The 14,947-nt window shown below is 36.3% G+C and overlaps 1 protein-coding gene across 1 annotated transcript in view; it reads left to right on the top strand.

Annotated features, from left to right (window-relative positions):
* Positions 1-14,947, top strand: part of WNK1 (WNK lysine deficient protein kinase 1) — a 129,479-nt gene that overhangs the window by 976 nt on the left and 113,556 nt on the right. Inside the window, exon 2 of the mRNA XM_004692541.2 lies at positions 59-196. Coding sequence (XP_004692598.1) covers positions 59-196 — 138 coding nt within the window. The remainder of the gene's footprint in view (positions 1-58; positions 197-14,947) is intronic.

Raw genomic sequence — 14,947 nt, 5'->3', positions numbered from 1 at the left:
GGGGGGGGGGGACAACTTTTGAGAGAGTTTGAACCTAGAACTGGGGGTGTTTGCATAGAATCAGAGTTTTCCGGAGCCAAGAGGTTGGCTACCGGGGAAGGAGTGTGGAAGGTCGTGGGAGTCCGAGCGAGTCCGAGCGCATTGCCGGTGCCTCCTTGCTGTACTCCAGCGGCCCGCAGGAAACTGGAATTAGTGGGTAAGTTTTGGCGTCAGGGCAGTACAGTCTTCCTGCCTCAGGCGCTTCGGTCGGCAGAGGTTCCGCAGTGGGGCGCTGCCGGGGTGCTGGACGCCTGTTTCCGTTCCTGGCTCAGGCTGTTCTGAGTAAGAGCGACCGCGTTCCTGACTGACCGCCCTGGCTGCATCTCGCGGGCACTGGCACGTAGTAGGAACCTTCAGAAAGGACTTCCTCTGGGTGGCTGCCCAGGACTAGCAAGGTGCAGTGGGTGTTTGATACTGAGAGTGCCACCTAAGGATACTTTGGCGCCGCGTTGCCCGCCGGGCGCTGACATAATTAAAACGAGTGTGTCCAACTCATGTGCAGTGAGGAGTACAGGAGCCCAAGCACTGTCGTCTAAGGGCTTTCAAAGAGGGAATGTCATTGTTGAGTCAAAGTTATAAAAAGGTCTTCAGGCCACGTTTTCCCTGGAGTCCAAAGGAGTCACAGGGCGCCCTTTTAACTTAGCAAGAAAGTTTTTCATGGTCTAAATAATGGTGTGTTTTACTGGTTCACAAATATATTCCCAGCTTTAATTAGCTGGGGGTTTGGGGCTGCTTGTCGCTTGATCTGTGTGTCGCTGCTAGCTTGAATGTAGCCCTCGCCAGGAAGTGGACTTTGGGTTATTGGAAGAAGTATTGAGTTAGACTGAAGGAAAAAGCCAGAGCTCCATTATACACGAAAAATGCCATTCTTGCTACGAAAATACACAACTTGAAAATAACCGAATGAGCAAGGAATGTTTCCTGTCCACTAACGACAGCCCTTTGAATGTCAGCTTCCAAATTACCCAGGCCACGTCAGATTGAAAGAAGGTTAACTGGGCATGTGGTAGGATGTCAACTTAAAAACCGACAAGTTCTTTAGGAACAGAATTTAAGTTTTACAGTTAGTGATCTAGAACTTCTAAAGCTTTGTGAAAAAAAAGCTACTCAACGTTCCCGTGGTTTAAAATTGGGAAAGGTGGTCACTTTTAGAAAAGAACATGCCAAACTGACTTTTATTCCCATTGGTCAGTCATACTCAGAAAAAAATTAAATGTGATTCCTTTTGTTTTGCAGGTAAAAATTTAGTTTAGAAGCAGACACTTTTTTTCCTACCAAGGATGCCTGTTTCTACTGAAGCTGCACTTTTTCCTAATGTTATAGTTTCATATGTGAATAGGTGCTTTAAAAAACTTTTTTCCTAATTGATTATCATACTTTCAAGACTAGGCCCAAGTAAATGTTAAACACTTTATGGATTAATCTTACTGGCTTCAATTATTTAACTTTTAAGACTTCTCAGCTGTAATGTGTTTGTTCCTCTTTATCACCTGGAGTTTCCTGTTAGTTTAACTAGAACTGATGATACAGTAGGGGAAAAAAAACTGTCTAATGTCACAAAAATACTTTTTATAAGCTTTCTCAAGTTTTTCCATACTCATGACTTTTGAGATTCCCCTTTGTCTAGGCATGTATGTGGTCAAACTAGAGAATATCGATTGTCCTTGGATGTGATAAAGCCATATTATTTTTAAGCCAGTTGAAGACTGGCTACAGAACCAAATGAATTGGTACCCTGGTGTAAAAACTTTTATCTCATTTGACAGTCCCAACAGTTTTTCATTTCCTTTATAGAAGTAGTTGGGCAGTATTGATTAATAACCCTTTCAGTAGTTTGCTGTTTGAGTTTTTCTCATTTTAAATTCAAATTACTATAGACTATATAGTGCTATAGATAATTACTATAGAAGAAAGGAAACTTTTTTTTCCCACTGAATGTGTCCTTCTAATGAGTTGTATTTTTATAGGAAGGCAGGAGAAATACTGTTTTCAATTGTTGTGTAAAAAACCTAGTGTTTCAAAATTGGTGGAAGTTTTTGTTTTGGCAACTACTTGATGAATAAGAAACATAGAATAGAGCAGGTTAAATGACTTGCTTAAGTTGCTGTATAACAAATAATAACTTGGTTAAGAGCTAATAGTTTGAGAAGTGTATAGTATTTGTAGTTTGTAAACTACAGTATTGGTAGTTTAGTAGATAGGTAATTAGTAAATATCAAATGGCGCAATTTTGTTTTGGTATGATTTCTGGAGATGTCAAATTTTTGGAGAAATCTCATAACCATGACAGATTCCAGCCTTCAGATTCAGGTACTGATTTTATCACTTCAGATAGAGAAATAAGTAGGTTTGTGGGGGGTGCAGAATGGGTGAGTGTGGTACACAATTCAAACCTGTTTCCTTCAAGCTTATTTTTTTTTTTAAAGATTTATTTATTTATTCGTACAGAGCTGGGGTACAGGCCAGAGATGCGGAGGGTGAGAGGATTCACCAGAGACAGAGCGGGAAGCAGAACAGGCAGATCGACTAAGCACACTGCTGAGGGGAGCAGCGGGCGGGTCAGGAGAGGTCTGCCACGCCATGTGGTCACCTCCGGGGCAGGCGGGAATCGAACTCATGCGGAAGCGGCTCTTTAGTTTCTTAGTGCAGTGCTTTAACCCGCTGCGCCACCAGGGAGGGCCCTCAAGCTTATTTTTATAGTCATACTGTGCATAGCTATCTGTTAAAAAGGTATCAATTCTTTAGGTAATACTTTGATACCACAGGAGCTTAACAGATGATAAGGTTGATCTTAACAGGATGATAACAGGTTTTTTGTTTACAACACTGTATTTGATTCAAAGGCACAAGATCACACCGCCTCAGCTGTATGTTACGCTGTATGTTACCACACTACATCTACCACCAAGACACCTTGGGCCCTCCAGCATAATCCCTCTCCTTTTTGTATCTCCCCACTCCCTCACTTTGCCTTAGTAGCCTCAATTCAGTCTGATTTCCTGGGGTTCCACATATAAATGTAACCATCCAGTAAACCATTTATGTGTCTTTCTCCCTATGTTTTACTTGCATAGCATTTTCCTCTTTAATTCTATCCATATTGTCACAAATAGAAAGAATTCATCTTTTTTTCTTAATAGCTGAGTAGTATTCCGATGTGGACCCGTACCACATTTTTGTAATCCATTCTTCTGTCCTGGTGTGTGTAGATTGCTCCCATAACTGTTGTAAATAGAGCTGCAGTGAACAAAGGTTAGATCTATTTTTAATAGTTTGAGAAACCTCCATATAGGTAACAGATTTTTTTTTTAATTTTTTTTAATATTGATTTATTTATTTGTGCATACAGAACTGGGGTACAGGCCAGAAGCTTAGGGGCAGTGAGAGGCTTCACCAGTGAGAGTGGGGAGCAGAACAGGCAGATCTACAAAGTACACTGTTGAGAGGAGCAGCAGGCGGGTCAGGAGAGGTCTGAAACGCCATGTGGTCACCTCCGGGGCAGGCGGGAATTGAACTCATGTGGAAGTGGCTTTAGCTTCTTAGTGCAGTGCTTTAACCCGCTGCGCCACCAGGGAGGGCCTAGGTAACAGATTTTTTAAGATGCAGATTTCTCATCTGGTTTTAGTAGACAAATGAATCTCAATTTTGATACACCCAGTTGCCATCAGAAAACGTTATTGCTGGACTTTACAAGAGTTGACATTGCTGTTCTAGAGAGGGATCTTTTGTTTTTTTAAGAAACAGCGTAATTTGCTTTAAGAAAACACAGATTGAGGAATGATTATTTACTTAAAGCACTTTTCTCTAAATACTGAGTTTATGTGATATACTCACTTTTCAAGTTGGTGAGATTATTTTCAGATATACCTAAAAAGGGAAGTCAAATCATAAGTTTTATTTAAACTCCAATATATTAGCACTAGCTTTTCTCTGGTAAGACTCATGTCCCATCATCAGTATGTGATAATAATTTTTTGTGATATTAATTTTTAATAAGTGTTTATCAGTGCTGCAAAACCGGGATATAATGGGATTTCTATGATTAAGAAACTATAACATTTCATTGCTATTGGTCTTAGTAACTCATTGAACCTAATTTTCCTATTGAATATTGAAAATTTTAAAAGTTGTGCCACATTCTGTTTTTTAAGGTGAGTGCTTACATAACTTCCTATCCCAAAATGAGGTTATAGAGAATAAATTTTGGAGTTTTTCCTTCCTTCCTTTCTCCTTCCCTCTCTCCCCTCCTTCCTCTCCCTTTCCTTTCTTTCTAATCTTTCTGATTCGTAGTACTGGTAAATTCAAATTACTACAGGGTAGGTAGGCTCATTAAATCAGCGGTTGTTGAGTGGTTTGAAATAATCCTTTGTCCCTTACAGCAGGACAGAAAAAAATAAATATTGTATGATTTTAGTTAGATAAGGTTTGTTTTCAAATATATGTAGGTTTATTGTTGAATGAGGTAACCTTTGTAGTATAGAAGTTGAGAATTACATTCAAGTTTATTTTTTTAATGATGCACTTGTGTGTACTTATTTAGTCCTAGGGAGCTAAATGTCTTATTTACTTTTTTTCCTGACCTTTAGCATCACAGTTCTGAGTGTAAGAATTTGGAAAGAGAGGTTGTTTTTGTGTAAAACAAATTGGGACTCTATTGTTGCCTGGTGACCAAGTTCATTTCTTGACTTTGAAATTCTAGTGCAGGATTCTGGTCATTTGAAAGTCATCCTGGTTAATCCTCATGGAAACATTCAGCTAGAATTGGGCCCTCTTTTCTAGAAATCATCCTACACTAGTTGTTTGGATTTTCTGGTAATTTAAAAATTTTTATATAAAGCTGTAAAAGCAATAAGAATGGTTATGCCCAAATTACAACTTTTGAAAATGTTACTATACTATGGAAAAACTTCATAGTAATTAGGTATTGGGTTTTGCTATACTTCATAATTATTTTTAGCATCTTGCATTTTTATTTATTTAACATAGGACCAGACTCGGAAAAGGCTGAGACTTGCCATGACCAGAATTTAGATTTAAAGAGTATACTATTTTTCTTCAATATAACATTTGCTTAAGGACTTTCCTGCCTGGATTTAAATCCTGGTTCATGTGTTATTTTGGGCAACTTTCATACTGGTATCCTATCTGTAAAATGGAGTGTAATAAGAATACCTGTTCATGGAGTGGTGGTGATTGAGTGAATAATTAAATATATATTAAATATTTAAGACAGGGCCTGGTACATAAATACTAACTATGATTAATATTTTAGCAATCATTTAATCTTTTTTTAGGCTGTATTTTCAATGTTTATATGAAGTTGTGTTTGATTTGTTTACATTTATACCTGAAAAATCATGTGGCAAAACTCTTGACTGCTGCGTCCATTCTTATAGGCAGAACATTGGAGTGCAACATGTGGCGTCAGTGCTTTCAAATTCTATAACTTTGCCTGTCTTTTTGTCTTTCTCATTTCATTACCTGCTACCTTCTCAAATGCCACTTTCTGAATTACTAGTTTCCAGAGTTTGCTAAGATTTCCTTCTTTTGAGATCACTCTTAAAGTGATTTTACTTGAAGATGCTTTCTTAAAAATAGTTTTCAAATGAGCTGAAATATTTATCTTCTTTTTCAGCTCAGTTTTTTCAGCTCTAAGGATATAAAGAGATGCTCAATATACTTTAATATCGTTTTCCCTGTTAGTAGACATAGTGTAGCTCTTAGTGTTTCATCTGTATTTCTTGCCTTTGTTTTGGATCCACAGCAGATTCCAATTTTTTAGTAGAGTTCAGTATGATTTATTGCAATACTATATAGTAGAAAAGATCTCTAAGGTAGAATACTTGGGTTCTGTGTTATCCTGAGTAAGGAACTTAACTTGTATGCTAAATTATTTTTATTGAGGACCAAGTGAAATACTACTTGAAGATACTTTGAAAAATATGCTTTTATATATGTAATATAATAAAAGGATAATGGTGCTTTAAAAAAATTGTCTTTTAGGCAAGCAAATTGTCACATCTTACAAATTGAATATTTTAAACTTAAAGTTGCGTATTAGGAACTTTTTGCATTGTCAGTTCAGGAATTTTATCAAATCTTAAAGAAAAAAAAGGAGGATAAACTTTCCAGATTGAAGAGAAATTACCAGAAATTTTTCATAAGAATATTTTTATTTGAAAAAGGTTGTGCCTTTGACTCGTGGCAGACTTTAGTTTGTGGTTTGAAAAAGATTAGTTATTGATACGTTCTATAGAGTGGGTAAACATCAGTAATTTCCTTGCTATGCCAGTGATGTAATTGAGTCTGTCCTATCTTTGTATTAATTTAGATTTTTGAGGTTTTCAAAAAGAATTCATTTTTTGATGATGTGACTTGAATCTTGGCAAGATTATTGTATTAGATATGCTCTCCTAAATGTATGTGCTAAATGAATGATTTTTAGAAAAGAATCCTCAGATACGCTATTTGTCATCATAAGCAAATAATTTCCCCGGATAGTTAAGAATTAAAAAAAAAAAATTAAGTGTGGGGCCTTCCCTGGTCACGCAGTGGTTTAAGCACAGCACTAAGAAGCTATTGCAGCCACTGCAGCATGAGTTCAATCACCAGCTAGGAGTATGACCCACATGGTGTGGCTGACCTCTCCTGCCCTGTCCCCTCAGCATTGTATCTCAGCACATCTGCCTGTTCTCTTCCCTACTCTGTATAATTTAAGAATGAGTGGAAATCTGCTTCATGTAATTATCATAAGGAGACTGAGCAAAGCCACACTATTTCTGTAGATGCCTTTTGGGCAGTCAAGGTTGTTTCTCAGAGACAGATAGTCTGGTTTTTGTCATTATGTATATGGTGGATAGTCTTGAGTTTAAATAAACAAAAACTAATATGTAAGCCAAACAATGAGAGATAAAACTAATTAGTGAATCAAATCATTATTGATATACACATTTTCTCTACTAGTAAACAGATTGCTTGGGATAATGACTAGATCATGTTCATGACTTAATAGTTTTGAACTAAATATTGTGATATGTACCTATCTCTGTAGACAAGTTCCTTATTTATATTGGTCATTGTGAACTAAGCTATATTTGGGAAAAGCAACAGATAATCTCTTTACTATCCTAAAGAGTTCCTAGACATCATTATCTTGTTTACATGCTCTTTGAACTTACCATGCATTCCTCCCACACAGGTACTTAGCTGTAGGCAATGAAGAGTAACAAAGAATTTAAGAAAGTTAATTGGTTATTTTTTTAGTAGTAATGTACAAATGGAATACAGAGTTTTAAAATCCCCTATATTTAAAGAATACAGCGGATGTATGGCATTTAGTTTGGGTAGAAGTATGGGATTTCTAAGATCTGAGCTAAGGTAGTCAACAGAAAAATGAAATCTTTATGGAGGAAAAATGAAGAATGGCTAGATCAGTATGCTGCCAACTGAGGGAGATTTCTTAAAAAGGGGGAAAGCTAGGAGATTTAAATGTGTTTAATTTGGCATGTTGAGTTTGAGGTACTTCTTCAGAAGTTCAGTAGGCTGTTGGATAGCTCAAAAAATCAGTTTGAGGTAGCAAAAAAGACTAATGATTTCCAAATTTCTAATTAGTTATAACTGACAAATTAGAAGTAAAATGAAATTATGTAGGAAGAGGATGGATGGTTGGTGGTGGGTGGATAGATTGAGAGGGAGAGAGAAATAGAAAACTGGAAAGAATGATCATCGTAGGGCAAAATAAGAATAATTAATAGGTAGGCAAAGGAAAAAGTTCAGGGGTTGAATGAAATAGAATGCTGAGAGAATAGCCATATCAAGGGAATAAAATTTTAAGAAAAGAATACAACAGGGAAGTTCAATTTGCATAGTAACAATTGTGGAGAATGAATTTTAGAAAGAGTAGAGGTGAAGTGTTGTTAGTTACACTGTTGAAATTGTTTATTGTGTTTGGCTCTTAAGAAGTCATTAACAACTAAGTTCAAGATTACCAAAGTGAGAGAGGAGTTGAGTGAGGGAGATGTATATAAGTAGATGTAAGCCACTGGTAATAGCCTCAGTTTCTGTATTGTTCATGATCCAATAAAGTATTCACTAGCCTCATGTAGCTATTTAAACTTTAATTAATTAAAATGAAATAAGAATTTTAAACTCAGTCCTGTAGTTCTCTAAAGCTCAAAAGCCATGTGCGGCTACCATGTTGTTTGTATGGCACAAGTATAGAACATTTCCATCATTGTAGAAAGCCCTGTTGGAATGTGCTATGTCCAGATACTGCGTTGAGTTGTGCTTTTTCTTTAAAAATAGCTTTAAAGGAAAAAGTAGTCTTCTCCCCTTTACTGGATAGGATGTGCAAAGGATATTATCACAAATTCACATATACATGCAGAATTAAAGAGATTGCCATTATATCATATTTGTTCCGGATACTTGGTGATTTTATTGATTCAATACAGTGGACAGTTTGTGGTGAGTTTAAAGAGGGAAGGTTGAGAAGTAGACAAGAACAAGCCATTTTTTTAAACAACTGAGCAATTACAGGGCAAGAAAGACTTGATAAGTAGATACGTGGTCAAGGATAAGATAGATGAACAAGGAAAGATATTTAGCCAGATACTTTGTTAATCTTAAATTTGAGGAAAATAGTGGGTTTAATAATTTAAGGTCATCTGGATTATCTGAGTCCTTGTTCTTTCTGCTGCAGATAACTTAAACACAAGAAGAATAATTTGAGTTCTAATGGAACTTTAAGTCCTTTTGCTCTATTTAGTAATTATAACTTGTTATTTTGTATTTTTATATTTTTACCTTATGAAAACTTATATGGTCTTTTAGCCAGTGTGCATATGTAGATTTTTATAAGGACAGAGATAGAAGATTTGTTTTATTCACTTCTTGATGTGTTCAGAGTTTTTGAAATGCTATTTACATAGGTTATCACAAGTATTAGTTCTGTTTAGACTTAAGTCTTTGTGATTTTCATAGAAGACAGTTTAATAGCTGTTAGTATAATTTCTGTCAGTGATTTTTAGATGACTTCTGTAATAAAGGTTATTCACTTTCAAGTTTGTCATTGTTAGTGAGAATAAATTGAACCTTTAAGTTCCTAAAATTGTTAGGTACCCCTATTTTTACTTACTGGGAAAACACTAAGAGAATTAAGGATATTGGAGTATGAGTGAATAGATTGACATGTTAATTTATAATTTCTATAGGGCTTAAATTTATTAACTTTGAAAATTAAAGTTATGATTTTTTTGCTTAGTTCCTGATAATGTGAATTGATTTTCCCCCTTGTTTTTAAAATCTTGTTTATTTGTTTATTATTGTTTTTAAAATCAGTTTATTTTGACAAATGCTAGTAAGAAGTATTTGACTCTCAAATGAGCTGCAAGTATAAGTCTTATTTCACTTACATATTTTTAAATTCTCTGGAATGTCTAATTTATTCAGAGTTTTTAGGGAAATTAGATTTTCCCTCATTGCCAGCAAGATTCTAGAAGTTTTCTTCTCAAAGCAGCAAGACTTTGTCTTGGTAACATGATAAAATTCTCAGTCTGCCAGTTGATATTATTTGTCTATGAACTCATCAGCACAAACTAATAAGCATACTCATCCCTGGGCCTGGATTCTTGAATGTTCTTTAGACTAAAATGGCCCTTTGAGGTCAGACATTCCTGTTACACCAGAATAATCCATACTGAACACTAAAAATTTTAGCTCAAAATATGCCAGATTTTTCAAAATATTCCTGCTGTGCTTGTGCTGCTGCTGTAGTTATGTCAGTAGGGAGCTTCAGTTTCAGCTACCCACAGTCCAAATCACCCCCAAGCATTAGGTGTGGCTTTTCATTCTTCCTACATGCAAAGTAAGTTTTGTTACTATTGTGTGAATGGAGTGGGGGAACCTTTCTTGCTTTGGACCCCATTTAGGGCCATTCAAGACTACTAGAGAATTTCTAATAACTTGTAAGGGAAAACTTGGCACCTTGGTTTGGTTGCTTACCAGAAGACTTTGTCCTTTTTTGCATGCATCTACACACTTTCTCTTATTCAGTACTATTTATTTATTTTTAAGAGATTTTATTTATGCATACAACATCTGGGGTACAGGCCAGAGGTATGGGTGGGTGAGAAGATTCACCAGAGACAGACTAGGGAACAAAACAGGTGGATTGACTGAAATACACTGCTGAGTGGAGCAGTGGGCAGAACAGAAGAGGTCCGCTACACCACGTGGGCCAGTTCCCTGACTTGAGATCAAACTCGGGGATCAAACGTGGGGCTCAAACTTGTGCTGCAATGGCTGCGGATAGCTTTCATAGTGCTGCACTTTAACCCATTGTACCACCAGAGAGGGCCCAGTTACTGGTAGATATATCTTTTATCATGTCAAAAATAGAAACTGCTGGGCTCTCTCTGGTGGCACAGTGGGTTAAAGCACCACATTATGAATTTCTGAAGCCACTGCAACATGAGTTCCATCCCCGGCCAGGGAAGTGACCCATATGGTACGGCAGACCTCTCCTGTTTCCCCATTGCTCCCCTCAGCAGTGTATCTCAGTCTGCCTATTCTCCTCCCCACTGTGTCTCTGGTGAATCCTCTCACCCACCACACCTCTAACCTATACCCCAGTTCTGTAAGCATAAATAAGTAAATCTTAAAAAAAAAAAAAAAAGAAACTGCTGTCTAGCCCTTATTCTGGGGCAAGAGAAACTTACCTGCTTCAATTAAATAACTGGGCAGCACCATTCAGGTGTTTCTTACCAGAAAAAGGAAGGTGGCTCCAAGGTACATTGTTCTTTTCTTACTAGACATTTAAAAAAAAAAAGTCACCAATTTTAAAATAGTAGACACTGAACTTAAATGTTTGCTCTGCCTAACCAGGTATGAGTAGCTTTAATTTTTGGTGGACAAATGGTCTTTGTTGGATTTGTTGTGCCAGTTTGTTGTTGGGTTTTTGTTTTTGTTTTTGTTTTTTGTTTTGTTTTTTGTCTTTGCAATTCCTCCTCCTGCCTTGACATGAATATGGACTTGTGTGTGTGGAATTATGATTTATTTAGCTGGTAAACATACTGACTACAGAATTGCTTTGATTTTTTTTTTTATAAGAATCTTGACAGTTTTCTATAACCTTTATTAGGACAGAATGAAACTGCCTGTATATACCATAAATACTACTATGAAAAGGTTTCACTGATTACAAACTTCACTATTAATACCCTATTAGTTTACTATCTTAAACATCTGTCATCCTTATTATCTTCATATGTAAAGATGACTTCTTTAAAAACCAATACTTAACATTAACTTTCCCCCTTATTCTTCAAGTTGTGGCTATAACCCTTTAAAGAAAAATCTTTTTATTGTGATATATTAACAAGTAGCCCCAAATTTGGCCAGTAATTGCCTTCTGTGTCCTTTTTTATTAACGTGTTCATATCACTTTTTTTTTTAAGATTTATTTATTCATACAGAATTGGGGTACAGGCCAGAGATGTGGAGGGTGAGAGGATTCACCAGGAACAGAGTGGGGAGCAGAACAGGCAGATCAATGAAGTACACTGCTGAAGGGACCAGCGGGCGGGTCAGGAGAGGTCTGCCTTGCCATGTGGATCTCCTCCAGGGCAGGCGGGGATTGAACTCATGCAGAATTGGCTTAAGCTTCTTAGTGCAGTGCTTTAACCCACTGTGCCACCAGGGAGGGCCTCTTACACTTTTTAATGGTACCCTTTCTCGGTATAATGTTTATGGTTCATTTTACTGTTTCCATTCCAACCCTAGGCCAGCTGTTTTTCCAAGGAGCCTGGTTCCATTTAACGTAGAATGAAATTAGAAAAGCAAAATTTGAGTGTTAGACAGGTTCATGTTTACTGGGGCATCACTCTTTTGAGTCTTACAGTGAAGAGTTAGGAAATTTTATGTTTGTGCCTTTGTGTGTGTATGTAAATTTGAATTCAAATCTCTTATCTTTCTATTTATGTTGTCAGTCATGAGTTCACATTGATATCTTCAGTTTCAATAAAACATGAAGTTCATTCTATTTTCTTCATTACCATTTATATGTATACTTACCTTCTCCAAGAATGAGAAACCTGATCCTAAACATTATGAATTTGTATTGCCCTCCAGTACGTGTCTGTGGCATAACAAGAAATGCATATTTGATCTTTGCTCTGACAGAGAGCTTCTAATGAGGTAACTTGGTTGGCCACTGGAGTGCTTCCAGGTGGGGTTGGTCACCAGAAAGATCAGTCTTTCTCCCACCCCCATTTCTGGTAAAGGGAAGAGGAGCTGGAGATAGAGCTGAGTTAAAGTTGCTAATAGTTCATCACCCATGCCTATATAATGAAACCTTTATAAACTCCTCTAAATGAGATCAGAGAGCCTCAGGCTATGTACCTCGAGGTGCTGGGAGGGCGTGGAAGTTCTGTGGCCTTCCTCCCATGACTGTCTTATGTTGTTTCCATTTGGCTGGCTATTCCTGGATTATATCCTTTGATACACTAGCAAGTGAACTTACTGAGTTTCTGAATTCTGTGAGCCACTTTAGCAAATTATTGAATTTAAGGAGGGGGACTTGGGAATCCCTGCTTCAGAACCTGTGGGTCAGAATATGTGACAATTTGGGCTTGCAGCTCACTAGTGCCTGCAGTAGGGGCAGTTTGTGGCACTGAACTCTTTTAATAGTTAGGCTGTGATAACGCCTGGTAGATAGTGTTAGAAGGGAATTGAATTGCGGGATATCTAGAATTGTAAGCGATGTGAAAAACACCACACACATTGGGCATCAAAATTGTTGAGAGTGAAAATTAGCCAATCTCTTCACTATTCTAGGCTGCTAGTCCACTCAGGCACCCTTTTCACTGCAGCAGAGCTGCCTTTCCTTTTTTCTCTATAGAATAACTTTTAAAATTAGTTTACTGTCTGTCTCTATTCTCCCTGCTGCTGCTTTTGGGGATGTGATATACCTTTTCAGTCTTAGAAAAAAAGGGGTGAAATAAGCTGCCCTAATTTTCTTTGTGTAGGAAAAAATTGCAGTAATTGAGGAGACTTTTCCCCCCTTACACATTCCTTAAAAATACAGATAACTTAAAAAAAAAAATACAGATAACTTCTGTCTGTCTTCATGTGAAATACTGTTTTTAAGGTTATTCTGATGAAATTCGGCATTCAAGTTAAGATGTGTAGTGTATAAAGTATGCACTGGATTTAAAAAATAGGTTATTTGTTGCAATAATAGTAATTAGATATACTAGATAAATAAATGAAATTGATTAATATTTCTTTTTAATTTTTTTATATGTGGTTAATTGATTATATTAATGTAGTTGTAGGTGACATGATTTACCTGATTTTTTTACCTTATAGAGAAAAATTTGAATTGAAATTTTAGTTAAAAAACAAATAATAAGTGTTGGAACACTGTTTTTGATGCTTTTGTACTACTGACATGCATTTGTGACAGTTCAGAATTAACATTTGATCTTTAATTTAGAATGTACAGTAGTAACTGAATTCCCACTTGAGTAGGAATTTTCTCAGTAAGAGAAAATCAGAACATTTGATCCATAAATGCCAAATATAAGAATTATTAATTACTTTGATCAGAAGTTTAAAAACCATGGTTGGTATTGCAAAATTATTTTTCACTTTCAGCCTTTGTTCAGAGATTTGCGATTTTTATTCACTACCTGTCATGATTGTGAGTCTTGTCAACAATATTTTAAATTAGTAGTTTGATTTTAGAATAGTAGTACTGTAGTTGAGAAATTTATAAAGCCCAAGTGTTAGGGACTTTAATAACAGTACACTGAAAGTTCTTCAGGAAGTTTAGTTTTGCATATTGACTAAAAGCTACAGGAGGAAAAAAGCCTTAGTGTGCATTTTCTACTTCCTATTCACTCAAGATAACTTAAGTCTGCTTCCTATATTTAAATTTTCAGTTAAGTCTACTCTAAAGCATTTCAAATACTTTTTTTTTTTTAAATATAGGGAACTTCTTAATACATTAAAAAGGAACTACTTCCTGGTTGGCTTTTTCCCCCATTACTAAAGACAATGTTGATGTATCATTTTGAAGTCTTTTCTTTTTGTCTGTTCCTTTCCCTAAAGGTTTTTTTCAATAAATATTTTTTGAACACAGCTATGTGCCAGGTAATGTCTTAGGTAGTAGCAAATAGCAAAATCCTGCCTGCCCTTATAGAACATATTGTTGTGCTAGGATCCCAGGTAGGTAGGTATAATTTTATATAATAATTTTATTATTGGTTATACCATAAGAATTAGTAGAAATATTCTTAGCTCTGTGATACTTCCTATATGGTAAGTCATAATTTACCCCCAGTGTTAATATTTTTTCCATATGAATACAGTACACTTATGTCATTTTCCATAAAGTTGTAGCTAAAGAAATACCATTTTCCTGTTTTTCTAAAATTTAATCTGTGTTGTATCCTCACCTAATACAGTCCGTCATTATTCCCCTGCAAAGCCTCCTCCACCCCATTCTTGGGGTAGTTTCATATAGGTCAGAAGTTAAGGGTTTTCCGCTCTTCTACCTACACTGCTTATTGTTGACATGCTCAAAGATGTAGGCCTTACAAGGCCTTTCACTTTCTTTTGAAGTATAGTTACAGAAAATCTATGTAGAATCTTTTACTGAATTTTCTAAAACAAAATTCTAACTATTATCTCTCAGTCACTGTCTTAAACACTCTTCATTTCTTTCCAGCCCCTCCCTTTTTGATAAATTTCAGCAGAATTCTCCTTTTTGGGCTTGGACATTTTTAAACAGAAGCTGGTATAGGAGATTGTTTTGTAATTGCTGGCTCTAAAATAACACAGACTGTTGACACTTGGGCTTGTAGTTGGGGAAGAGAATTTATCTGTGGCCTTGTGAACAAAACAA

Source organism: Condylura cristata, unplaced genomic scaffold (assembly GCF_000260355.1).
Source record: "Condylura cristata isolate star-nosed mole 26May11 unplaced genomic scaffold, ConCri1.0 scaffold00034, whole genome shotgun sequence".
Lineage (NCBI taxonomy): Eukaryota > Metazoa > Chordata > Mammalia > Eulipotyphla > Talpidae > Condylura > Condylura cristata.
This window is presented reverse-complemented; position numbering and strand designations above follow the sequence as displayed.